Source organism: Pristiophorus japonicus, chromosome 6 (assembly GCF_044704955.1).
Source record: "Pristiophorus japonicus isolate sPriJap1 chromosome 6, sPriJap1.hap1, whole genome shotgun sequence".
NCBI classification, from domain to species: Eukaryota; Metazoa; Chordata; class Chondrichthyes; family Pristiophoridae; genus Pristiophorus; species Pristiophorus japonicus.
Window position 1 is genome coordinate 242,276,770 of NC_091982.1, and position 27,177 is coordinate 242,303,946.

Consider the following 27,177-nt stretch of genomic DNA (forward strand, 5'->3'; position numbering starts at 1 on the left):
GCATCATGAACAATGTTGAAAATACTGCCCAATGGACGTGAGGTATTTCTCAGTGTGCCATGTAATTAAATGCTTATATTTTTTTCTTCAGTGAAACATTTACCCATCTTTGGTCTAAGTGTTTTATTTTACTTTTGTATAATTAAGCTTTGATTGTACAATTCACCTTTAGCAGGAGTACAAAGTGGGATTTAGCGTATCCATCTTATTTTAATTTTCTAGCCAAAGCTCCCTCAGAGGGGTTTTCAATCGGGTTTGTGCTACCACGCTGAGGACAGTAGTACATCATATACTAACCTAAATATTAGCTTTCGCCATTCAGCACTGCGTTAGCAATCACTTCACCTGCACAGAAGTTGAAACCTGAGAGTAGGTGCAGCATGGTTGATGAACTGCTTGCCTCATTCACTGTGAGGAAATCTTCATAGTAGAAGGGCCCTACATCACACAAAAAGAATTGCAGGGTAACGTACATAATTATCTATGGCATAATGGACAGTAAAGCATCTTGAATGAGTAGAGCAACTCTGATATGATGATCCACACAGCTAGCTACTAAACGACTCACTGACATAAAAAGCCATGTCCATTTCGACTTGAGACAATAGAGAAAAATGTGCAATATCAACGGGACCACCCATTAAGCACATCGCCCAATTTTCATTTATATTTAAATCAATTTAATGGAAAATGGTTATTGACGTTGACCGCATAGACCAGCGGATACTGCAAATTTTCTATCTTCATTTGAAATCAAAATCACCACAAAGAAGTTGACAGAAAGATACTGTAAAACTAATTCTATAAGGGAATAAGGGGTTATGGGGAGTGGGCAGGGAAGTGGAGCTGAGTCCATGATCGGATCAGCCATGATCGTATTAAATGGTGGACTAGGCTCGAGGGCCCGTATGACCTACTCCTGCTCCTATTTCTTATGTTCTTATGTTCTAATTGAGCTACAGGAAGAGACTTTCAATGGAAAGGGAAATAGGGCTGGTGTATAACAGGCTGACAATCCACTGTCACCTATTTTTTGCCCCCACCAAGTATTATTTTTACCCCATTCATGTCAACGTAATTCAGGCATATTCGATCCCAGACTGTGAGCCAGCCCATCGTTAATTTGGAGATTAGCCTAATTGGGCCAGAAATTGAGGTTGGAGCATTCCTGCAGGCACACACTTCTGACCAAACTTTTTTTAACTAAAGTACCTGGTTGTCCCGCAGGAAGGAAAGCTTCGGCACTGAGGCCTACATACACAACCCAGCTCAGAGGCCCACGCATCCCAGGAGCATATGGGCAACCTGTCATCATGTGGGCCTGGACCACCAAAGAACAATGGAGCATTCTCATTGATACTAACGAAAGATTAGTTTTTATGAGCTCCAATTACATAAGAATATAAGAAATAGGAGCAGGAGTAGGCCATATATCTCTTCAAGCCTGCTCCGCCATTTAATAAGATCATGGTTGATCTGATCTTGGGCTCAGCTCTCCTTCCCTGCCCGGACGCATAACCCTTCACTCCCTCGTCGTTCAAAAATCTGTCTATTTCCACCTTAAGTATATTCAATGACCCAGCTTCCACAGCTCTCTGGAGCAGAGAATTCCACAGATTTATGACCCTCTAAGAGAAGAAATTCCTCCTCAGATCAGTTCTAAATAGGCGACCAATTATTCTGATCCTTGCCCCCTTGTTTTAGATTCCCCCATGAATGGAAACATCTTCTCTGTGTCTACCTTGTCGAGCACCCTCAGTATCTTATATATTTCAATAAAATCACCTCTCATTCTTCTAAATTCCAGTTAGTATAGGCCAACTTGCTCAACCTTTCCTCTTGTCAACCCCATCTTCTCTGGAATGAACCTAGTGAACCTTCTCTGAACTGCCGCCAATGAAAGTATATCCCTCCTTAAATAAGGAGACCAAAACTCCACGCCGTACTCTAGGTGTGGCCTCACCAATACCCTGTACAATTGCAGCAGGACTTCCCTGCTTTTATACTCCAACCCCCTTGCAATAAAGGCAACATTTCATTTTCCTTCCTGATTAATTGCTGTACCTGCATACTAACTTTTTATGTTTCATGCGCAAGGACCCACAGGGCCCTCTGTACTGCAGTGTTTTGTAATCTCCATTTAAATAATAATTTGTTTTTTTATTTTTCCTGCCAAAGTGGATAACCTCACTCTTTCACACATTACACTCCATTTGTCAAATGTTTGCCCACTCAATTAGCCTGTCTATATGCCTTTGCAGAATCGTTGTGTCCTCCTCACAACTTGCTTTCCCACCCATCTTTGTATCATCAGCAGCTTAGCTACATTACACTCAGTCCTTCATCAAAATCATTAATATAGCTTGTAAATAGTTGAGGCCCCACCACCAATCCCTGTGACACCCCACTAGTTATCGTTTGCGAACCGGAAAATGACGCATTTATCCCCACTCACTGTTTTCTGTTAGTTAGCCAATCCTCTATCCATGCTAATATATTACCCCCAACCCCATGAGCTCTTATCTTGTGCAGTAACCTTTTATTGAATGCCTTTTGGTTATCCAAATGGACCACATTCACTGGTTCCCACTTATCAACCCTGCTTGTTACATCCTCAAAGAACGCCAGCAAATTTGGCAAACATGAGTTTGCTTTCATAAAACCAGGCTGACTCTATGTGACTGCATTATGATTTTCCAAATGTCCTGTTACTGCTTCCCAATGACAGATGTTAGGCTAACATTTTGTTATGGTTTCCTGCTTTCTGCTCCCTCCTTTTTTAAATAGTGGCATTATATTTGCAGTTTACCAACCTGCTGTGATCTCTCCAGACTCCAGGGAATTTTGGTAGATTGCAAACAATGCATTCACTATCTCTGCATTTCTTTTAAGACCCTAGGATGCAAGCCATCGGGTCCAAGGGACTTGTCCTGTTTTAGTCCCATTATTTTACTGAGTATTTTTTCTTCAATGATAGTGATTGTTTTAAGTTACCCCTTCCTATTGCCCCTTGATTTTCTATTATTGGGATTTTTTAGAGACTTCTACCATGAAGACTGTTAAAAAACATTTGTTTGAAATCTCTGCCATTTCTCTGTTTCCCATTAATAATTTCGCAGTCTCATCCTCTGTGGAATTCTCTACCACAGAAAGTAGTTGAGGCCAATTCACTAAATATATTCAAAAGGGAGTTAGATGAAGTCCTTACTACTCGGGGGATCAAGGGTTATGGCGAGAAAGCAGGAAGGGGGTACTGAAGTTTCATGTTCAGCCATGAACTCATTGAATGGCGGTGCAGGCTAGAAGGGCTGAATGGCCTGCTCCTGCACCTATTTTCTATGTTTCTATGTTTCTATGTTTCTAAGGGACCAACATTTATTTTAGCTATCATCTTGCTCTTTATAAACCTATAGAATCTCTTACAGTCTGTTTTTATATTTTTTGCTACTTTACTCTCTTAATTCATCTTCTCTCTCTTTATGATTTTTTCAGTCGTCCTTTGCTGTTTTTAAAAAAAATTCTTAATCCTCTGGCCTCCCACCAATATTGGCAACATCATACTATCAATGAGAATTCCCACCAAAACACAGAAACACAATACATAATTAAAAAACACCTCACTTATTTAACATTAATTAGAGTTGAATTAAATTAAATGCTTTAGAAAAACATTTTTTTCAACTTTTTTAGATATCTTTTAATAGGGTTAAAAATAAACTTACATTAATGGTTAAAGGTTTTAATGTAAAAATTAGTGATATAATTTAATTGTTCTATCTTTTAAGACTCTTATACTGGTAAAAGAAGGCCTTATGGCTGCTTTTAACAGCCTTCAGAGTTCTAAGGACATTAGCTGGGCAGGAGTTGGGTAAATAGTCCAAATTTCAGCCCACGAAAGCCCTTCTCCTGTGGATGCATGCAATCTGTCAAAATCAATTTTGACAGATCATAAGTGCCGGGTTTGGGTGAATGCCTCTAAATCAGATTTACTGGTCAAGTGTAGGATCTTGCTCCAATCTAACTGGCTGCCCTGTTTGCTCAACAAAGACATTGGCCCAAAAATTACAGTCTGTGGTGTTGGTATGAAGTACATCGCCAACTGCTGAAAAGAATACAAACTTGTCTTGTGTGAGGCCCCAGTTATTCTTGCTGTTCAGTACTGCAGAGTTGTGTGCAGCCTATTACATCATGAAGGACAGGAGTGCAGCGTAAAGCCTATGCTTAAGGGAAGACACAACCACATAATCTGTCAAACTAAGCCAGGCCCATAGAAACATCTTTCAATCTCTTCCATTGAAATTATATTTTTAAAACGTAAAAAAAAACTTTAACAACTTTTAAGAACTTTTAAAAAACTTTAAATTTAACTGGTACTTGGACCAATTGCATCTACTAATATTTGCTCAAAATTATATAACTAAATACCAACAATAATTTGGCATCTGTTTTCCACTTCAAAGTTAAAAAACAAAATTTGAGATAAATGGAAAATTTCTTGATCTTTGACTGGTTATTAAAGTGAAATAAATCATTTCACTTTTCCACCTTCTCTGAGTTTAAAACAGTTTCTATCACTTGGAAAGTGTATTAAACTTTACCTCAGTTTTAATTCAGATGAAGAAACATGTTAATTTTCTTATTTGCACTAAGGAGCATTGCAGAGCATTGCAAAGTATTTTACTAACCCTAACAATTAACTGTGCTGTTCTTCAAACATCCAGCATTTTAATTTAAGGACGTACTTGGTATATTTTATGCAAATCAGGTATTTATTTTTTATTTTTTAAGGCTAGCATTTATTAGTCTGTCAAAGATACATAAACTTTACAATGGATTGCATTTAACAACACTGAAAGACATTGCCAATGATCCTTTGGTTTACTGTACACCATGCATTTAGCACACCAGCTGTAGCACAGCTTTAAATGTATTATGTAAAATAATTAAAGAACAAAATGGTTTTGTTTCATACATTTGTAGGAAGTATAAATGATTTGTGCTGAATAGCCAAATCTTGATCATAAAATTGGTCTGCGGAAAACATTGCTGATTTAAATATTAATTGCCATATTTTATATTTTTAATGTTCCTAAATGTTGCTACTAGGTCCATGTATTTTATTGTGAAATGATACCAGAAGAGTTACCAATTCTTTCAGATCAGGAAATCCTGTTTGTCAAACCTGTTCTAGCTTTTTGAGGTTGTAACTCATAGCACAGATCTGGGGGAACCAGTGGATGTGGTACATTTGGATTTTCAGAAGGCATTAGATAAGTTGCCACACAAGTGGTTATTATACACAATTCAGGTTCATGTGATTGGAGGTAAAATACTAGCATGGATTGAGAATTGGTTAATGGACAGAAAACAAAGTTGGAATAAACGGGTATTTTTCAGGTTGGCAGGCTGTAACTAGTGGGATATCACATGGATCAGTATTTGGGCCTTAGCTTTTCACAATATATATCAATGATTTAGATGAGAGGACCAAATGTAATGTAAATAAGTTTGCTGATGATAATACAAAGCTAGGCGGGAATGTAAGTTGTGAAGAGGATTCAAGGGGATATAGACAGGGTAAGTGAGTGGGCAAGAATGTAACAAATGGAATAGGGTATGTATGTGACCCTAGGCAACCTGTATCATACTGCCAGCAGAGGGCCTACCTGTTGGAGTCCCAAGGCATCCCAGCATCCCTAGGAAGCACTGAATATAAGCAGGCCTCCCATTGCACCTGGACTCTGGAGTTTAAATAAAGGAGCTAAGGTCACACTTACTCACTGTCTACAATACTTAGTTGCATTACTTTATTATGAGCATAACAATTGCGGACGAGATAAGGAATAACCATGCGAAAATGCAAAGAAATGTTGGTATCCTGGAGAAATTCTCAGAAGGGGATGTTTGGGAGGCCTTCTTGAAGCAACTCGACCAATACTTCATAGCCAATGAACTGGAAGATCAAGAGAATGCTTCCAAATGAAGGGTGATCCTCCTTACCGTCTGTGGGGCAACAACATATGGCATCATAAAGAATCTTCTAACTCTGGTGAAACCAAAAACCAAATCCAATGAAGAACTGTGTATGCTGGTCGGGGAGCACTTAAATCCAAAGGAAAGCATTTTGATGGCAAGGTATCGATTCTACATGTGTCAATGTTCTGAAGGCCGGGAAGTGGCGAGCTACTTCGCCGAACTGAGGCGCCTTGCAGGATATTGCGAAGTCGATGGATTCCTTGAGCAAATGCTGAGAAACTTTTTTCTGCTTGGCATTGGCCATGAGGCTATCCTTCACAAATTATTGATTGTTGAAACACTGAATCTGAGCAAAGCCATAATGATAGCCCAGGCATTTATGTCCACCAGTGAGAACACCAAACAAATTTCACAGCATTAAGAGGTTTCGGCTGGTACTGTACACAAAGTAAAGTCATTTTCAGGCAGGAATGCAAATGGCAGAATGTATACGCCGACAGCTGCATGACGTCAGATGACCCAGAGTCTGCCATCAATCGTTAATGCGATGCAGTTAACACCTTGCTGGTACTGCGCAGGTGATCATCGAGCCCATCAATGCTGCTTCAAATTCTATGCCTGCAAAGGCTGTGCAACAATGGGACACCTCCAGCGAATGTGCAGATGAGCTGCAAACCCTGCAAACCACCACGTTGCAGAGGAAGAGCGATCCATGGTGGATCAGGCTGAATTCGAGATTCGAACCAAGGAGGTAGAAGTGTACGGGGTACACACCTTCACCATGAAAAGTCCACCGATCATGTTAAAAGTTGAACTGAACGGAATTCCAGTGTCCATGAAACTGGACACAGGTGCGACTCAGTCTATCATGAGAAAAAGGCCTTCGGCAGGCTGTGGTGCAACAAGGCACACAGGTCCAAGTTTAGCCCCATTCATACCAAGCTAAGAACATACACCAAAAAGCTGATTCCTGTTATTGGCAGCGCAGAAGCAAAAGTCTCCTATGATGGAGCAGTGCACGAACTCACATTATTGATTGTGCCAGGAGATGGCCCCACACTGTTCGGCAGAAGCTGGTTGGGAAAAATCCGCTGGAACTGGGCCGACATCTGAGCATTCTCGTCTATCGACGATGCCTCATGTGCCCAGGTTCTGAGCATTTTCCCATCGTTGTTTGAGCCAGGTATTGGAAGTTTCTCGGGGGCGAAGGCTCAGATCCATTTGGTTCTCGGTACACGACCTTTCCACCACAAAGCATGGGCAGTCCCATGTATGATGTGAGAGAAAGTGGAAATTGAGCTGGATCGGCTGCAGCAAGAAGGCATCATCGCGCCGGTGGATTTCAACGAGTGGGCCAGTCCGATTGTTCTGGTTCTCAAAGGCGACGGCACGGTCAGAATTTGTGGGGACAAGAAAGTAACGATTAACCATTTTTTTACAGGACCATTACTTGCTACCCAAGGCAGACCTATTTGTGACCATGGCTGGAGGAAAGACATTCACCAAGTTGGACCTGACCTCGGCCTACATGACACAGGAGTTGAATGAATCATCAAAAGGCCTCACCTGCATCAACATGCACAAAGGTCTGTTCATCTACAATAGATGCTGGTTTGGGATGCGATCGGCCACAGCAATTTTCTTAAGGAACATGGTGAGCCTGCTAAAGTCGGTTCTGCGCACCGTGGTTTTTCAGGACGACATATTTGGTCTCAAGTTTGAGCAAGAAACTAACCATAAGCCGCTCATATCGCTATTCTCTATGAGCAAAGGGATTAACACCAATGCCTCTGCCTGCATCTAAAGCTGGGCGCTCACGCTGTCTGCATACAATTATGTAATCTGCCACAGACCAGGCACCGAGAACTGCACTGATGCTCTCAGTTGGCTACCATTGCCCACCACGGGGGTGGAAAAGGCACAGCCTGCAGACTTGCTCTTGGTGATGGATGCATTCAAAAATGATAAGTCACCCGTTACAGCCCGCCAGATCAGGACCTGGACTAGCCAGGATCCTTTACTGTCCGTGGTTAAAAAAAACAGTGTCCTCCATGGGAGCTGGTCCAGCATCCCAGCGAAATTGCATGAAGAGTTCAAGGCATTCCAGCAGTGCGAAGATGAAATGTCCATACAGGCGGACTGTCTTTTGTGGAGTTATCACGTGGTTTTGCCTAAGAAAGTCACGGAAACCTTCATACATGACCTACACACTACCTACCGCATAGTATCATGAAACCTATAGCCATATCCCATGTGTGGTGGCCTGGCATTGACTCAGGCTTAGATTCATGCATGCACCAATGCAACACTTGCTCTCAACTGAGCAATGCACCCAGAGAGGCACCGCTAAGTTTGTGGTCATGGCCCTGCAAACCGTGGGTCTAAGATCCGCGTTGACTTTGCGGGCCCATTTCTAGGCAAAATGCTTTTGGACGCTTACTCAAAATGGATTGATTGTGTAATAATGTCTGTAAGCACGTCCACTGCCATCATCGAAAGCCTACGAGCCTTGTTTGTCATGCACTGTTTGCCTGATGTCCTTGTCGACAACAATGGGCCGTGCTTCACCAGTGCTGAATTCAAGGAATTCATTACCCGCAATGGGATCAAGCATGTCACATCTGCCAAATGTGAGTGGCTTTATAAATGTACACTTTGCTTGAATGTGGAGAGCTGCGTTTTGGGACCGGATGATTGTTATCCCAAAGGTTTGACACTGCACAAGAGTGCATAAATTCAATTCAAACATTTATGTACAAATGTCAAAAATATAGAACAATTTTAAAACTTTGTAAAGATTGTAACTATAAAACAACTGTCACAAGTTTAATAACTTTAATAACAACTTTAACAAAAACTTTTACAACATTAATAAACTTCTACAAATCAATCTTCAGCTATTCAATGAACAAGTACAACAAAATACCCTTTACTGTCCTTGACCATGACATCAACCCCGTCCTTGACTGCAGTTGCTACACCACCGTTGGGACGATTCCCTCCTTTCTTACTCCTGCTCTTCTCTTTCCCACTGTCACTGAGCTTGGACCTCCATGTAGTGGCACCAGGCTGGTGTGCAGCACTGCACCCGAGTGCTGTTGCTGTTGTTGGGGATCAGACATTACAGCTGCAATAAACGGGGTCTCAGAAGAAGCTCGTGATGTGGAAGGAACAACTTCAGGGCTGGAAGATGATGTCACCACCTACAGGTGCTGGCGACTTAACTATTATGGCATGGGGGAGTTCCGTGCCATGTCCCGATCCCATTGATTGCTGCATGGCTTCGACAGCATCACCGGTCCGCTCCATCGTGGTGATCATATGCGACATATCCTCCGATTGCCACTCTGACAGAGCCGCGATGTTTCCAGTTATCATAGTCATAGCCTTGATCAGCGCTTGACCTATGTCAACGTTTTCCTGTGACAGACGCACCATGTCCTGGTACATGCCTACAGCAACTGACCTTTTCTGCATCAACCTCCATCGCTGTGGCAAAGGTGCTGCAAAACTGGGAGTGCCTTGCTGCACACCACTTGGTACCACAGCATCAAAGGAGCCATGGGGGAATCCCCTCAATGCAGACTCCATGATAGAGCATGTTCCAGCTGGCTCACATGGAGCTGGTGTCTCCACCCCCACCTGCACAACCATTGGCTCCAGGATCAGCGGCTCTTTCTCTTCCTCTTCGGCTTCCTCATCTCTATCAGTGGTAAAGTCGGAAGAGGGCTGGGTGACGCCAGAGGTGGAGGCAGGAGGTCTGTCATCTGGTCTCTCTTTGTCAGTGTGGACTGAAACGTCCAAGTCTGGAAGTACAAAGAAACATTTAAAAATGCTTAACACCAGGGGAGGGGTCAGGTTTACATGAATATAAAGTATAGTGAATTGCCGCAGTGTCACTTAAACGTCCACCACTGCTGCAGTACTGCATTGCATATCGCGTGCAGACAATACATATAGGTATTGCGTTACATGCCCCCAACATTGCAGTACATCACATGAGGCCAAAATTACAGTGCAATAAAATTACATAACACAACATCAGGCCAACATTACAGTTACAGTTAAATTACATAACATGGGAGGACCGCAACACAGCGTGGATTCTATTCAACTTACCATTCTGTGAGAGTCGTTCAGCTCCAATGCTGGTGGTGGCATAGTTGTTATCCCAAACCAGGGACAGGGCACAGATCTCGATTTCAGTCAGGGGCTCTTGGGTTGTGGGTCCTCTCCCTGTACACCACTGATTGGCTGCTATTGCAGATGTCTTCCTCCATGGAAAATAAAGTAAATGAAAGTAACAATCTTCAATCCATTTAACATCGCACACATAAAGGTTGACACACATACACATGTAAAAAACACTGCATTAATCCTCTTCTCATTGCCTGAAAACATGAATACATCGCCGTAACCTTAAGATAAATAAAATCATCTGTGTGATGCTGAAGCTACATTTACATGCTCATGGCGCATGGGGTTACAAAAATCAATTAGTACTTACTCTTGCGACCCTCACCACGTCATTCCATCTCTTAAGGCACCTTTCCCCAGTGACTACCATGTTACTTGTGGAGGACGCAGCCTTCCCGATCTCATCCCATATCCTGTTGTATTCCTTTGGGTGAGGCTTTACACGACCCGCACCCCCCCCCCCCCCCCCCACATTAGCTCGGAGTACATCTCTGTGATATTCTCGAGAAGGGCAGGTAACTCCGTCTCGTCGACAGTTGGCAGCTTCAACCTCCCGTCCTTTTCTATGTTCCTGCACTTGGGTATTTTTTTAACATTTCCATAATATTTCTGTTATGATTCTTCTTTTGTAAAATATGTCTTCTTATTGTTCAAAGTGTAGAATTATTAGTTGTTATCGATATTTTTTAACTCTGCAATGTGTTTTTACAGTAACTGCCCATCAACTAGCTCCATGCTTCTTCTCACTCTCTCTTCCTCCTCTTCAATTCCCTGTGCATGTGTGGGTGAAACCTGAGCCCCAAAATCGTGAATAAAATGCTTCTGTAAAAAAATGGGGAAAAATTGTGCATGCGCAGTTCAGTGGTGCACCATCCATCGAAGACAAAGTTGATCTGCATGTGACTTGTAGGTTACATACCACCCGCTGCAGACCGCGGACATACCACCAAAAAAAGATTGAACAATTTTGTCCTCTTTGGTCTTGGCGGTATGCCGACGGTTTGGAATGACGCACCATCAGCGCACTGCTGAGAAATGGATGGACCTTATGTATTAAGCAATTTTGGGCCGGCAGAGTATTGCGTAAGTATTAGTCTCCTTACCTAAGGAAGGATATACTTGCCATAGAGAAAGTGCAATGATGTTTAACAACACTGATTCCTGGGATGGGGGTATTGTCCTATGAGGGGAGATTGAGTAGACTAGGCCTATATTCCCTAGGGCTTAGAAGAATGCGAGGTGATCTCATTGAAACAGATAACATTCTTAAAGGCTTTGACAGGGTAGATGCAGGGAGAATGATTCCCCTGGCTGGGGAGTCTAGAACCACAGGTCAGAGTCTCCTAATAAGGGGTTAGCCATTTTGGACTGAGACGAGGAAAACTTTCTTTATTCAGAGGGTTGTGAATCTTTGCAAATCTCTACCACAGAGGGCTGTGGAAGCTCAGTCATTGAGCATATTCAAGACAGAGATCGATAGATGTTTGGATATTAAGGGGATCAAGAGATATGGGGATACTGCAAACAAGTGTTGAGGTAAAAGAGCAGCCATGATCTCATTGAATGGCGAGCATGTGCGAGCGGCCAAATCGTCTATTCCTACTCCCATTTCTTAAGTTCTTATATTCTTATCAAATGTACGGTGAAATCGCTGGAAACTCCAAAATAGAACCTATCCACCCTGCTGCAAAAAAACCTTTAAATCTTAGGATATGTCAAGCGGTATGTGTTCCGTACAAGACGTTTGTATCATTGGGTGGTTTTCTGCTGATAGTATCATTTAAATTTTACTTAAAATTACGTAACAATTTGTAGATTTTGCAATTTTATTGGGAAAGGTTTTATTGCTTATAAATGTATCTGCTGCTTGCTCTCAATTTTAAAATAACTCGATTCCTTTCACAGTGAAACAGGCTCCTGCACGTGCTTTCACTAGCCGTAACAGTTTCGGACGTAATTGCGGTCAGTTGGTGAACAATTAGTCCAAATCTGCACGATGAATGAGTGTTCCCCTTTCGGTGTGGAACAACTGTCAAGGCGTACGTATCATGACAGATCGCAAGTTTGGGATTCAGCGCATGTGCAAATCCTGAACTCGTAGTCAATTTCAAAGGCGGTATAATGGCGCACTTTCAGAGTACACCGTCACACCTACTATAAACCTTCCCCTGGGAATTAGAGTTCAAAGTGAGAAGGTTATATGCAAGCTTTATAAATCAATGGTTAGACCTCAGCTGGAGTATTGTGTCTAAGTATGACCACCCTACTATAGGAAAGACGGCAAGTCCTTAGTGAGGGTGCAGAAGAGAGGTACTAGAATGGTGCATGACTGAAGGACTTCACCTATGTGGGAGCCTAGAGAATCTGAGGTGCTTTGTCTACAGTAGAGAACATTAAGGGAGATTTATTAGATTTATTCAAGAACATGAGGGGTTTTGCTGGAATAAATAATCCGAAACTGTTTCCAGTGGCCGGTGGGTCGGTAATCTGAGGACAAATGTAAGGTAATTGGCAAAAAAAACAATGGGGTGATGAGGACAATTTTATTTACACAGAAAGTTGCTATGATCTGGAATGCATTTGGGTGAAAGGGTGGTGGAAGCAATTTCAATAGTAACTATCAAAAGGAAATTGGATACATGCATGATGGTCGTAGGGGAGGGGAGGTGGGGTGGTGATAGGGATTTGCAGGGGTGTGGGGACAGAGCAGGGGAATGGGTGTAATTGTACAACTCCTTCAAAAAGCCTCAACGGGAAAAATGGCTCAAATGACCTCCTTCTGTGCAGTAATTTTCCATGACAAGCAATTAATTGGCTGTGAATCACTTTGCGATGTGGAAGGGTCATGAAAGGCACCACGTTCTTTGCCTTCCTTCTCAATTTCTTTATTAAATACAAAATTAAGCATAAAAATCAAATAACAAAATTTTTTAAGTATTTGAAATTATATCCGCCCCTCTCACATGCTTCATTAGCGGTAACTATTCCATAAGGCCGTTATAATTTTATTACAGGTTGTTAAAATTGAAAGTGTGTTTTTGTTCCAGTGGAAGAATTACTAACATTAGATTTTAAAATTAGAAGACGTTTCAGATTTGCTTCGAAACAACTTTTCCCATGATATGTTTCTTTGTATTTGTTTCTTTCTTCAGCAAGATAACATAACATTTAGGGACAAAAATACAGATAAGCAAGGCAAAGCTGGAGGCCAAAATTGCGACTATTTCTACAGCCACAGTATATTTTCCAGGAGAGCTAATGTAAGCTGGGATAAAAGTTATCCAAACCGCACAAAAGATAAGCATGCTAAAAGTTATATGCTTGGCTTCATTGAAGTTATCTGGAAGGTGCCGAGCTAGAAAGGCGACAGCAAAGCACACACAAGACAGAAATCCAATATAACCAAGTACACAATAAAAGGCTATTGCTGACCCCACTTTGCATTCAAAAATTATTATATCCTTAAAATAATCACTGCTTTTCAGAGGATAAGGTGGCGATGTAATTAGCCACACAATGCACGTTAAACATTGTACAAGCGTGAGAAGAAGAACAGTTAGGCGTTGTTGTGTAGGTCCAAACCACTTCATCATGTTAGTATTGGGAAGGGTGGCATTAAATGCCATCACCACAACAATTGTTTTTCCCAAAACACAAGAAATACAAAGAACAAAAATAATACCAAACGACGTGTGACGTAACATAGAAACATAGAAACATAGAAAATAGGTGCAGGAGCAGGCCATTCAGCCCTTCTAGCCTGCACCGCCATTCAATGAGTTCATGGCTGAACATGAAACTTCAGTACCCCCTTCCTGCTTTCTCGCCATAACCCTTGATCCCCCGAGTAGTAAGGACTTCATCTAACTCCCTTTTGAATATATTTAGTGAATTGGCCTCAACTACTTTCTGTGGTAGAGAATTCCACAGGTTCACCACTCTCTGGGTGAAGAAGTTTCTCCTCATCTCGGTCCTAAATGGCTTACCCCTTATCCTCAGACTGTGACCCCTGGTTCTGGACTTCCCCAACATTGGGAACATTCTTTCTGCATCTAACCTGTCTAAACCCGTCAGAATTTTAAACGTTTCTATGAGGTCCCCTCTCATTCTTCTGAACTCCAGTGAATACAAGCCCAATTGATCCAATCTTTCTTGATAGGTCAGTCCCGCCATCCCGGGAATCAGTCTGGTGAACCTTCGCTGCACTCCCTCAATAGCAAGAATGTCCTTCCTCAAGTTAGGAGACCAAAACTGTACACAATACTCCAGGTGTGGCCTCACCAAGGCCCTGTACAACTGTAGCAACACCTCCCTGCCCCTGTATTCAAATCCCCTCGCTATGAAGGCCAACATGCCATTTGCTTTCTTAACCGCCTGCTGTACCTGCATGCCAACCTTCAATAACATGCAAGACCAGACTGAGGGTACTCCGATTAATGTTATTGAGCACACAAAACACAAGATTAATGCAAAAAGAAGGAAGCTTAATTCAGAATTGTTCGCTTTAACAATGGGAATATCTCTATACACATAGAATAAAGCAAATACACTTGTTGTTAAGCAGGCTCCAAGCAATGCCAATGTGAGTAGAATGATTCCCATAATTTCTCCAAAGGAAATAAATTCAATTTCCTTTAATACACATCGGTTTTGTTCATTGGATCGATATTCCTTGGGACATTTCATGCAATCTGTTGAATCTAAGAAGAGGTAAGTTTAAAATGATTAGAAATTGTGAATCTGCAAAAAATAAACATCCACGAAACATTTTATGCAAGAATTTACTCTTACCAGTGGAGTTGCTAATTTCACCGTAAGGACATTGTATACAATCAAAACAACAAATCGACCGGCCTTTCATTGCGGCTTTTCGTGTTCCATGTGGACAGCTTTCGGAGCAGACTGATTTTGGAACCTGGGTATAAAACACAAAAAATATTCATATAGTGCCTTTAACACAGTAAAACGTCCCAAGGCACTTCACATAATTATTATCGAAAAAAATCGACACTGAAACATATAAGGAAATATATGGGCAAATGACCAAAAGCTTGGTCAAAGAGCTAGGTGTTCAGGGTCATCTTAATGGAGGAAAGATAAGCTAGAGGCGGAGAGTTTTAGGGAGGGATGTCTACAGCTCAGGACTTCGGCAGCTGAAGGCAACGGCGGAGCTATTAAAATCGGGGAAGCGCATGAGGCCAGAATTAGTGGATTGCAGACATCACTGGGGTTTGTAGTGGCGGATGATGTTACAGAGATAGAGAGATGGGCGAGGCCATGGAGGGATTTGAAAACAAGGATGAGATTTTTCAAATGAGGAATAGAAACAAAGATTCTTATATAAACATAAATGTGCTACACCTAGTTTTAATATAGATGATTTTGTTAACGGTTTACAACAAGATACATTAATTATTATTACTCAACAAGAAATTACTTGCAGTATTGTCAGCATCTGTGCAAATCTGCTATTTCCCCATAAACCTGCGTTTTTTTTTATTCTTGAGCTTATATCTAATTGACTTTTGAAAGTTACCAATGAATCTTCTTCCACCACCCATTCAAGTAGTATATTCATGAAAATAACTCAATGTGTAAAAATAATTCCTCTGGTACTTTTGCCAATTAAAATAATCCATTCGGTGTTGATAGCTAGCAATTCAATTAAACTTACCAATGTCCCCTGTTAGAAAATTGCTATCCAAATAGAACTCGGGAGTAGCATTAAATAAACTTGTGTATTACAATGCCTCATTATCCTTTCTTGCAATATGGAGACCAGAATCGTGCACCATGTTGCAAGCGTGAACTAACCAAAGTTGTATAAACGTTCAACATTACATCCGTGCTTTTCACTTCTATTGCTCTGGAAGTAAAGCCCAGTGCTTGGTTTCTTTTTTTAAGGCGTTATTAACCTGTGTCACTGCTTTTAGTGATATGTGTATCTGTACCCCCAAATCCCTTTGCTCCTCTGCCCCATTTATACCGTTATCCAAGCAGTATGTACCTCCTTATTCTAACTAACAAAATGCATCATTTCACACTGATCTATATTGAAAGGAAATTGCCTATAAAACGCCCAAACTGCAAGTTTATTCATGTCTTCCTGTATTTTGTCACATTCTTCCCTTTGTCTTCCTTGCACCATCAATTTGGTGTCTGACGCAAATTTAGAAATTGTTCCTCCAATTCACTTGTCCAAATTGTATGTATAATTTGTGAACAACAAAGGTCCCAACAAAGATCCCTATTGCACACAATTTCTCATCTTTTGCCAGTTAGAGTAGCTGCCCTTAACCCCTAATCACTGTTTTCTGTTTTGTGGTTGGCTTGCTATCCATTCTGTTTCCTTTCTCCTGATCACACATACTCTGACCTAACTCATGAGATTACATAAGAACATAAGAAGTATGTGTAATTAAATTATAGAGGCATTGCAGAAGGTGCAAGAAGTAGTGCAGATAGAGGGAAACTATTTCTGCTAGTTGATGAGTGTAAGATTAGTGGGCAGAGTCGAAACAATAGAGCCAGACCTTGCAGGAGTGAAATTAGGAAACACTTCTGCAAAGAAAAGTGGTAGAAGTTTGCAACTCTCTTCCGCAAACGGCAAATTATACGAGATCAATTGTTCATTTTAAATCTGAGATTGACAGATTTTGGTAACAAATGGATATGGGCAAAATGCAGGTATATTGAGTTAGGTCGCAGATCCGCCATGATCTCGTTGAATGCCGGAACAAGCTCTATGGGCTAAATGGCTCCCCGAGCCAACTTCGCCAGCTAGTAAGATCGTAGCTGCCAGACATGGCACTGGCACCAAACCAAAAACAGTTCATTTCAACATATTTTTATTCTTGACTAGAATTCGCACTTTACGTTTTCTAATCTGCCACTGATAGCAGGGTTCTTCTGAATCATCGGATATTTGGAAAATGAAACAAGTATAATTAAGGTGAGATACATCTACGACTCATCGCTGTTCAGAAGGAAAGCCAACTTGCGGAACTGTTCTAAACTTAGAAGCCTTACCGTAAATTGACCTCCACTCCAGATAATTCTCTCTTCGTCGATCACAAATTCTTTTCCTGATGGACTAGCTCCATCATAATAGCCAACATTGATAACATCGACACCATCTAAGGCATTCGGTTGCCAGTTTACAATGTCATATGTGGCGACCGGGTCCCCATTTTTGTCAAAATAGAACTTTTCGCCAATCTTGGTCACAAAATTTACCAGTTTCATATAATGTAGCAGCTACAGAAATGAGAAACGATTGGAAAAACATAAAGCATATTTTATTAATTCAGCATAGGTCTTCACTCCGTTAGAATTACCACACCCCCTCCCCCCACAAATTAGCGAGATGCCTATCTAATATTAACGTGAATGGTTATTATTCTGAATGTCTCAAAAATTATTAAATGACACATGCTCTTACCTGCCACGATTGGAAACTTGAAATATTTACACAGCTATTATTGAAAAATGGTCCTTTGCCATTTTCACAGGAAATCATATTGTGCAGTGCATGGGCTATAGCATAAGTCGATTTATATACATTGTAAGTAACCCTATACTGAGAAACATCATTAAATGCATTGCGTACTGACTGCAGATTTTCTCTTCCTGTACACTGCTTATATTGTGAATATATATTTACTTCATCTGTCTTGTTGTCCGTTTTTCTCAGGGTGCAACCAAAGGTTGTCTCCCAAAACTCTTTAATTAAAATGTTTCCCGGATATTGAGAAGGGTGGATCTGCATTAAAAAATCTTTCAGTCCTGGTATCGCCACTTTACGAATTGCAATCCCAATTGTACCAGCCAGGAATCGATTATTTTCTTCAGCAGTGAGCATTGACGTAGCGGCCCAGGCCTCGCTCGCTATCCATTGAATGCCAGTGAAGTTCTGTCGAACTATTTCTTTCACTAAAATATCCATATCTGATTGCGCGAGAAAGGCCAGGATAACTTTTGAAGAAGATGCCTTAATACTTTCCAAAGTTTGAAGTACCTTCTCCTCCGAGTATGTTGCGTGAAAAGGCTCAGAGAATGCGATGCAAACACCAAGTTCTTCGACCGCTTCTGTGAAAGCTTGCATTCCAAAGTTGCCATAGTCATCGTCGCTTTTAATCGTCCCGATCCATTTCCATCCAAAATGTTTCACAAGCTGGGCTAAAGCCCTCGCCTGAAAGTAGTCGCTCGGAATTGTTCTGAAAAATGGCGGGTATTGAATCCTGTTACTCAAACACGCACAGGTGGAAAAGTAACTGACCTGTGGAATATTAAAATTGAAAAGGTGAGCAAATCATGTTTCAATTGCAAATTCCAAGTATTGAGAAATAATTAAAATCGCGCTTTACGCAATTACAACTTTGTTCAGCATTCAATTACTATTAATGTCTTATTTATTTAAATTTGCCCCATTTTGCAACGCAAATGTTACGAGGTAACAGGGCTGATTCCGTTAGCTGAATGCTCCAGGTTGCGAAGGCCCCAGTCAAGGAACGTCAGTCCGGAAATCAGAGGATATGAGCCTGATGTTCTCCGGCCCGTTTCCACAGCCAAGTTCACGTCACGCTGTGAACTACAAGTCATAACAATGTGACATCGAAAATATATACTACATTTGATTTTTTTCCGAAATCAAGCTAAAAAAAATTCCGACCAATAAGAATTTACTGAAAGAATATAACAGCATAAGCTCTCTTGAGAGTATCTTTAGTGTTGGCGCAGTTATAGCAAATAATAAACGGTGTATATAGAACGATGTGTATACTTTCCATTATGATTTTATCAAAAAAGCTGCTAACATTATACAGCCATTTGCTCAATTCAACATTAAAAGTAAATGTTTTTCTATAATAGCTTCATGGATTTGAATTGCAATTTTACCAAGACTGCAAGGAGCGAAAGAGCAAAACAAATGGAATTACCTATCAAACTGCGACACCTTGACTACTCATCATTAAAGTGAACGGTTATGTTACAGATAAGAAAGGCATTGGATTTTTCGTATTTACTTAAAATGATGTATAATTTAGTTTGCTTTAAATCGTTTATTAAAAATATTTATTAAATTTTTCTCTTGGAGCATTACAATTATGTATAATAAATTATAAGATGACATTTCTTTCACTTTTCCGTTACATTGCTCTTGTGATATCCATTTAGTAGCTCACCATGGGAATCCTGAAAGAACCGATTAAACTCGCTATCGCCATGGACTGTGAAGATCCCGAGTCACCAACAATCGCAGATACCGAAGAGGGTCTTTTGCAGTTTAACTCTAAAGATGATCCTTCTCCTCTGTTCATGAATTCAAAGGCGGCGTTGAGAGAGAGCGGCGGCATGGTACATGCATCATAAATCCGATAGCCCAGTGTAACGTTGGAAAGTAGCTTTCGGTCACTGTTTATTTCTTTGATAGCAAAAATCATCGCCAGTACGAAGCGAAAAGCTCGGAACCAAAATATGTGGAAGACACGTTGCTGGATTAGAAAACATAGATACCAAGCGGGAAATGGTTTGTCTTTCGTAGATGTAATATTGAAATATCTATATTCTGCAGCAGTCTTATAACTTCTTAGTTGAGTCGAGCAAGTTTTTCTGGATGCGATTACATATTTAACACTGAATTCCATTATTTATCGTTAATCTTGAATGTCATCTTGTAAATCATACTAATGTAACATCAATTTAGTATATCATTTGATTGTAAAGCTTATAAAGAAAGGGATTATGTTTCAATTACACTTGGAAGTAAAATGATTTCAACCGTTATTTTAGTGTTTACTGTCCAAATACGTCTTTAGAACTTCTCAGTGAAAGATGCGGAAATTGCTTTGAAGGTTTCTAAATATAGAGCTTCATTTTTTCTTGTTTGTGAAATACGACATTTGCATGTTTGGGATATTTTATTAAATGAAAATAGCTATTCGAATGTTCTGCATTCGCTTTTCCAAGACAGAGCACTGTTGAACAATGAAAGGAATGTTAGAGATTGCACAAAATTTCCCTTTGAAAATGAAGCAGGGAAGGATTATCTCTCGCGCAAGAATAATTGATGGTCAATAATTGGATCCGGCCATTGATCGTAAATTTGGTCCAGAATTAACACACAGTATTTGACTGTGTCATCACAAATGAGTGAAGCTGCAACAATGAGCTAATTATCGATGTTCAGTCTATCACTTATTTGACGGCTGTAGGTTGGGTATTAAACGAAAGATCCCGATGTTGAACACTGGCATGAACACTGAAAACTCCGCCGAGAACGATGTCTCCATCCTTAGACATCCCGGCCAAATCATCCATCCACCAACGTGTGCAAGTTGGGCCGTCCGTTAAACGCACAGGAACAAATCCAGCTAATAATAGACACAATAGAAAACCGTGATCCATCCTTAAAAAACTAAAGTGACGGCAGTGATTCGAAAGTACTACAAATTTAGTTTACATTCTGCAAGTTCCATTTATAACTGCTGTTGTTGATGGAAATGTTCAGAGAGTTCAAACAAATTAGTGAAGAACCCCAAAAGGAAACAAGTCCTGACTTGAATCAGCCTTGGGCAAAAAAAAAGCACAACACAAATGCATCGCCTTTTAATGACTGTGCACCGATCGCCGCAGTAATACGTTAACCTCCTTTCATTGTTTAAATTGTAATTTCAGGCAATCTATGTAGGTTTCAACTTGGCGGGCGTAGAACTGGTGTACAGGATCGTTACGTCCATTATGCACTCCGCCCTTCTAAAATTTCCACTGACTTTAATAGAAAAGAATGTCGAGCCTGGTGTAGGGAGGCCTGTCCCAAACCATCAGGTCTATGTTCACGTGGAAGTCAAAATTGACACCTAATGACTCCACGGACATTCTAAATCTTCTTCATGGACGTTAACGTTTCTGAAGTAAATTTGCACCTTGCCGTCGGGCTTAAAACTGGCGCTGAATTGCGTACTGGCGACAAGCTATTGTCTGAAATGGAAGCTTTGGCAGCAGTGCAGTTATTTTCGATCTCTAAAACTCACATTACTATCCTATAACTTAAAAGAATCAGAAAAACCATAGGGATATAGCAGATCATATTTTAATTCCAATTGAAGACATTTCTTGACTTCGGGAGTTCCAGGTGCGTGGAGAGAGTCGGGAGGTGCTCGCTGAGGCCTACAAACAGGCCAAACGCGTCGAGAGGCTCGGGAGTTCCAGGTGCGTGGTGAGAGTCAGGAGGTGTTCGCTGAGGCCTACACACAGGCCGAACGCGTCGGAGAGGCTCGGGAGTTCCCGGTGCGTGGTGAGAGTCGGGAGGTGATCGTTGAGGCCTACAAACAGGCCCAAAGCGCCCAGGGGCGTGGAGAGAGTCGGGAGGTGCTCGCTGAGGTCAGCTTGTGCAGCTGCAGGGAGAAGGCAAAAAAGAAATAGAAAGGTGACGTCACAGCCAAGGGGTACGTGATTGGCTGGTGACTGGTAAGTAGGTTTTCTTTTTTCTCTTCGATAACAGTGAGTAACTTGTAGTACTGTTGTTGCCAATTTAAGTTAATCTAAGGGTTACGTCATGGCAGAACAGCTCAGACACGTGTTATGCTCCTCCTGTGCTATGTGGGAAATCAGGGACGCCTCAGGTGTCCCTGACGACGACGTGTGCAGGAACTGTATCCACCTCCAGCTCCTTACGGACCGCGTTGCAGAATTGGAGCTGAAGGTGGATTCATTCTGGAGCAGCTACGATGCTGAGAATGACGTAAATAGCATGTTTAGTGAGTTGGTCTTACCGCAGGTAAAGGGTCCACAGCCAGATAGGGAATGGAAGACTAACAGGAAGAGCAGTGCAAGGAAGGTAGTGCAGGGATCCCTTGCGGTCATCCCCCTGCAAAACAGATACACTGCTTTGAGTACTGTTGAGGGGGATGGCTCATCTGGGGGGAGCAGCAGCAGCCAAGTCCATGGCACTGTGGCTGGCTCTGCTGCACAGGAGGGCAGGAAAAAGAATGGGAGAGTGATAGTGATAGGGGATTCAATTGTAAGGGGAATAGATAGGCGTTTCTGCGGCTGCAACCGAGAGTCCAGGATGGTATGTTGCCTCCCTGGTGCAAGCGTCAAGGATGTCTCGGAGCGGGTGCAGGACATTCTGAAAAGGGAGGGTGAACAGCCAGTTGTTGTGATGCACTACGAGACGAATTTAAGGAGCTAGGAGCTAAATTAAACAGTAGGACCTCAAAAGTAGTAATCTCAGGATTGCTACCAGTGCCACGTGCTAGTCAGAGTAGGAATCGCAGGATAGCTCAGATGAATACGTGTCTTGAGCAGTGGTGCAGCAGGGAGGAATTCAAATTCGTGGTGCATTGGAACCGGTTCTGGGGGAGGTGGGACCAGTACAAACCAGATGATCTGCACCTAGGCAGGACTGTAACCAATGTCCTAGGAGGAGTGTTTGCGAGTGCTGTTGGTGAGGAGTTAAACTAATATGGCAGGGGGATGTGAACCAATGCAGGGAGACAGAGGGAAACAAAATGGAGACAGAAGCAAATGACAGAAAGGAGATGAGTAAAAGTGGAGGGCAGAGAAACCGAAGGCAAAAAACAAAAAGTGCCACTTTGCAGCAAAATTCTAAAGGGTTTAAGTGCGTTAACATGGCAAGCCTGAAGGCTCTGTGCCTCAATGCGAGGGGTATTCGAAATAAGGTGGATGAATTAACTGTGCAGATAGCAGTTAACGGATACGATGTGGTTGGCATCACGGAGACATGGCTCCAGGGTGACCAAGGCTGGGAACTCAACATCCAAGGGTATTCAACATTTAGGAAGGATAGACAGAAAGGAAAAGGAGGTGGGGTGGCGTTACTGGTTAAAGAGGAACTTAATGCAATTGTAAAGAAAGACATTAGCTTGGATGATGTGGAATCAGTATGGGCGGAGCTACGGAATACCAAGGGACAGAAAACGTTAGTGGGAGTTGTGGACAGACCTCCAAACAGTAGTAGTGATGTTGGGGAGGGCATCAAACAGGAAATTAAGGGTGCATGCAATAAAGGTACAGCAGTGATCATGGGTGACTTTAATATGCATATAAATTGGGCTAACCAAACTGGAAACAATACGGTGGAGGAGGACTTCCTGGAGTGCATAAGGGTTGGTTTTCTAGACAAATATGTCGAGGAACCAACTAGGGGGGAGGCTATCTTAGACTGGGTGTTGTGTAATGAGAGAAAATTAATTAGTAATCTCATTGTGCGAGCCCCCTTGGGGAAGAGTGAACATAATATGGTGGAATTAGGATGGAGAATGAAACAGTTAATTCAGAGATCATGGTCCAGAACTTAAAGAAGGGTGACTTTGAAGGTATGAGGCGTGAATTGGCTCGGATAGATTGGGGAATGATACTTAAGAGGTTGACAGTGGTTGGGCAATGGCAGACATTTAGAGACAACATGGATGAACTACAACAATTGTACATCCCTGTCTGGCATAAAAATAAAAAAAGGAAGGTGGCTCAACTGTGGCTATCAAGGGAAATCAGGGATAGTATTAAAGCCAAGGAAGTGGTATCCAAGTTGGCCAGAAATAGCAGCGAACCCAGGGTCTGGGAGAAATTTAGAACTCAGCAGAGGAGGACAAAGGGTTTGATAAGGGCAGGAAAAATAGAATATGAGAGGAAGCTTGCAGGGAACATTAAGACAGACTGCAAAAGCTTCAATAGATAGGTAAAGAGTAAAAGGTTAGTAAAGACAAACGTAGGTCCCCTGCAGTCAGAATCAGGGGAGGTCAGAACTGGGGAAAAAGAAATGGCAGACCAATTGAACAAGTTATTTATTTCGGTATTCACTAAGGAGGACACAAACAATCTTCGGGATATAAAAGGCGTCAGAGAGTTTAGTAAGAAGGAGGAACTGAGGGAAATCCTTATTAGTCGGGAAATTGTGTTGGGGAAATTGATGGGATTGAAGGCCAATAAATCCCCAGGGCCTGATGGTCTGCATCCCAGAGTACTTAAGGAGGTGGCCTTGGAAATAGCGGATGCATTGACAGTCATTTTCCAACATTCCATAGACTCTGGATCAGTTCTGATGGAGTGGATGGTAGCCAATGGAACTCCACTTTTTAAAAAAGGAGGGAGAGAGAAAACAGGGAATTATGGACTGGTCAGCCTGACATCGGTAGTGGGTAAAATGATGGAATCAATTATTAAGGATGTCATAGCAGCGCATTTGGAAAGAGGTGACATAATAGGTCCAAGTCAGCATGGATTTGTGAAAGGGAAATCATGCTTGACAAATCTTCTGGAATTTTTTGAGGATGTTTCCAGTAGAGTGGACAAGGGGGAACCAGTTGATGTGGTGTATTTGGGCTTTCAGAAGGCTTTTGACAAGGTCCCACACCTGAGATTAATGTGCAAAGTTAAAGCACATTGGATTAGGGGTAGTGTGCTGACGTGGATTGAGAACTGGTTGGCAGGCAGGAAGCAAAGAGTAGGAGGAAATGGATACTTTTCAGAATGGCAGGCAGTGACTAGTGGGGTAATGCAAGGTTCCGTGCTGGGGCCCCAGCTGTTTACATTGTACATTAATGATTTAGACGAGGGGATTAAAGATCATATCTCCAAATTTGCAGATGATACTAAGTTGGATGGCAGTGTGAGCTGCGAGGAGGATGCTATGAGGCTGCAGAGTGACTTGGATAGGTTAGGTGAGTGGGCAAATGCATCGCATATGATGTATAATGTGGTTAAATGTGAGGTTATCCACTTTGGTGGTAAAAACAGAGAGACAGACTATTATCTAAATGGTGACAGATTAGGAAAAGTGGAGGGGCAATGAGACCTGGGTGTCATGGTACATCAGTCATTGAAGGTTGGCATGCAGGTACAGTAGGCGGTTAAGAAAGCAAATGGCATGTAGGCCTTCATAGCGAGAGGATTTGAGTACAGGGGCAGGGAGGTGTTACTACAGTTGTACAGGGCCTTGGTGAGGCCACACCTGGAGTATTGTGTACAGTTTTGGTCTCCTAATTTGAGGAAGGACATTCTTGCTATTGAGGGAGTGCAGCGAAGGTTCACAAGACTGATTCCCGGGATGGCGGGACTGACATATCAAGAAAGAGTGGATCAACTGGGCTTGTATTCACTGGAGTTCAGAAGAATGAGAGGGTATCTCATAGAAACGTTTAAAATTCTGATGGATTTTGACAGGTTAGATGCAGGAAGAATGTTCCCAATGTTGGGGAAGTCCAGAACCAGGGGTCACAGTCTAAGGATAAGGGGTAAGCCATTTAGGACCGAGATGAGGAGAAACGTCTTAACCCAGAGAGTGGCGAACCTGTGGAATTCTCCACCACAGAAAGTTGTTGAGGCCAATTCACTAAATATATTCAAAAAGGAGTTCGATGTAGTCCTTACTACTAGGGGGATCAAGGGGTATGGCGAGAAAGCAGGAATGGGGTACTGAAGTTGCAAGTTCAGCCATGAACTCATTGAATGGCGGTGCAGGCTCGAAGGGTTGAATGGCCTACTCCTACTCCTATTTTCGATATTTCTATATTTCTATGTTGACCTGAATACCAATAAACTTGGGCGAAGTGCTCTTTTGCCAAGCTCCATCCAAATGTACCTTAAAATTGGAATCGGGGCTCCAATTCTTTAGGAACTGGATTTGCTGCAGCAGCGGGCTTCTGTGAAATTCACAGCATGAACGGTAGCACAATGATGATGTTGCTTAACTAGTAATCCGATGGTCTGGGATAATAATCTGTAGACATGACTTCACATCCCACCATGGCAGCTGGGGATTTTAAATTCAGTAAACAAAAAGCTAACTATGAACCTTTTGGCTTGTCGTAAAGATCCATTTGGTTCACTAATGTCCTTTAGGGAAGGAAATCTGCTGCAGTTATATATACCTATACTCTCAGAATCATACCTTTCAGCCAATGTTCCAGATTCATCTATCACTGTTCCTGAGTATATCCTGTCCCACCTGCCGGACAGACCCTTCAGATATGGCAAGGCATTGGTAGGTAGTTGGTAATCCTCAACATTGACTTCAGGTCCAGCACGGACAGGGATACCTGCTGCTGATTACCACTTACCACACCCGCCCTCCCCCCCCCCCCCGCCCCCCCGAGCTGATGAAGCAGTATTCTTCCATGTTGAAAACCTCTTGGAAGAAGCACTGAGGGTAGCAAGAGCACAGAATATACTCTGGTTGGGGAACTTCAATATCCATCACCAAGTTAGCACCATTACTGGCCGAGTCCTGAAGGACAAATCTGCCAGCCAGGGACTGCGGCTTGTTGAGAGATCCAACATGAGGGAACAACCTAATTGACCTCATCCTCATCAATCTACCTGTAGCAGATGCATCTGTCCATGACAGCATTGGTAGTAGTGACCATCGCACAGACCTTGTAGAAACACTCAATCGTGTTGTGTGACACTACAGCCGTGCAAAGAGGAATAGATTCAGAACAGATCTAGTAGCTCAAAACTGGGCAACGTGAGGCTCTGTGGGACAGCAGCAGCAGAATTTTATTCCAAAATAAGCTGTAGTCCCTTGGTCCGCATATCCCTCACTCTACCATTACCATCAAGCAAGGGGACCAACCTTACTACAATGAGGCACGTGGAATGTCATGCCAGGAGCAGCCCCTGGTTTAACTGAAAATGAGGTGCCAAACTTGGCAAGCAGCAACACATCCTATACAGCGGAAGCAGCATGCCATAGACAGGGCTAAGTGTTCCCATAATCAACGGATAAAATCAAAGCTCTGCATTCCTGCCACATCCAGTCGTGAATGAAGGTGGACAATTGAACAACCAATGGGAGGAGGCCCCATGAATATACCCATGCTCAATGATGGCAGAGCCCATCATGCATGAGTAAAAGACGAGGCTAAAGCGTTTTCAAACATCTTCAACCAGAAGTACCAAGTGGATTATACATATTGGTCTTCTCCTGTGGTCCACACTGTCACAGAATCCATTCTTCAACCAATTAGATTCACTCCACGA

At 42.1% G+C, this 27,177-nt stretch overlaps 1 protein-coding gene across 1 annotated transcript; it reads right to left on the reverse strand.

Annotated features, from left to right (window-relative positions):
* Window positions 1-13,262: 13,262 nt before the first annotated feature.
* Window positions 13,263-19,646, reverse strand: LOC139265427 (extracellular calcium-sensing receptor-like). Its single transcript, XM_070882430.1, has 6 exons — window positions 19,359-19,646; window positions 17,615-18,451; window positions 17,203-17,430; window positions 14,965-15,088; window positions 14,582-14,873; window positions 13,263-13,878 (listed from the first exon to the last, which is right to left on the reverse strand). Exons 1-6 carry the CDS (start codon window positions 19,614-19,616, stop codon window positions 13,263-13,265), a joined length of 2,355 nt encoding a protein of 784 aa, XP_070738531.1. The 5' UTR covers window positions 19,617-19,646.
* Between the last annotated feature and the right edge of the window lie 7,531 nt (window positions 19,647-27,177).

Bases quoted from the DNA above. Each gene is read 5' to 3' on its own strand.
- LOC139265427 (XM_070882430.1), bottom strand. From the start codon at position 19,616: ATGATTTTTGCTATCAAAGAAATAAACAGTGACCGAAAGCTACTTTCC. The intron at 15,089-17,202 runs GTAAGGCTTCTA...TTTTATACCCAG, and splicing joins GGAGTGGAGGTCAATTTACG to GTTCCAAAATCAGTCTGCTC. The intron at 14,874-14,964 runs GTAAGAGTAAAT...ACCTCTTCTTAG, and splicing joins TGAAATTAGCAACTCCACTG to ATTCAACAGATTGCATGAAA.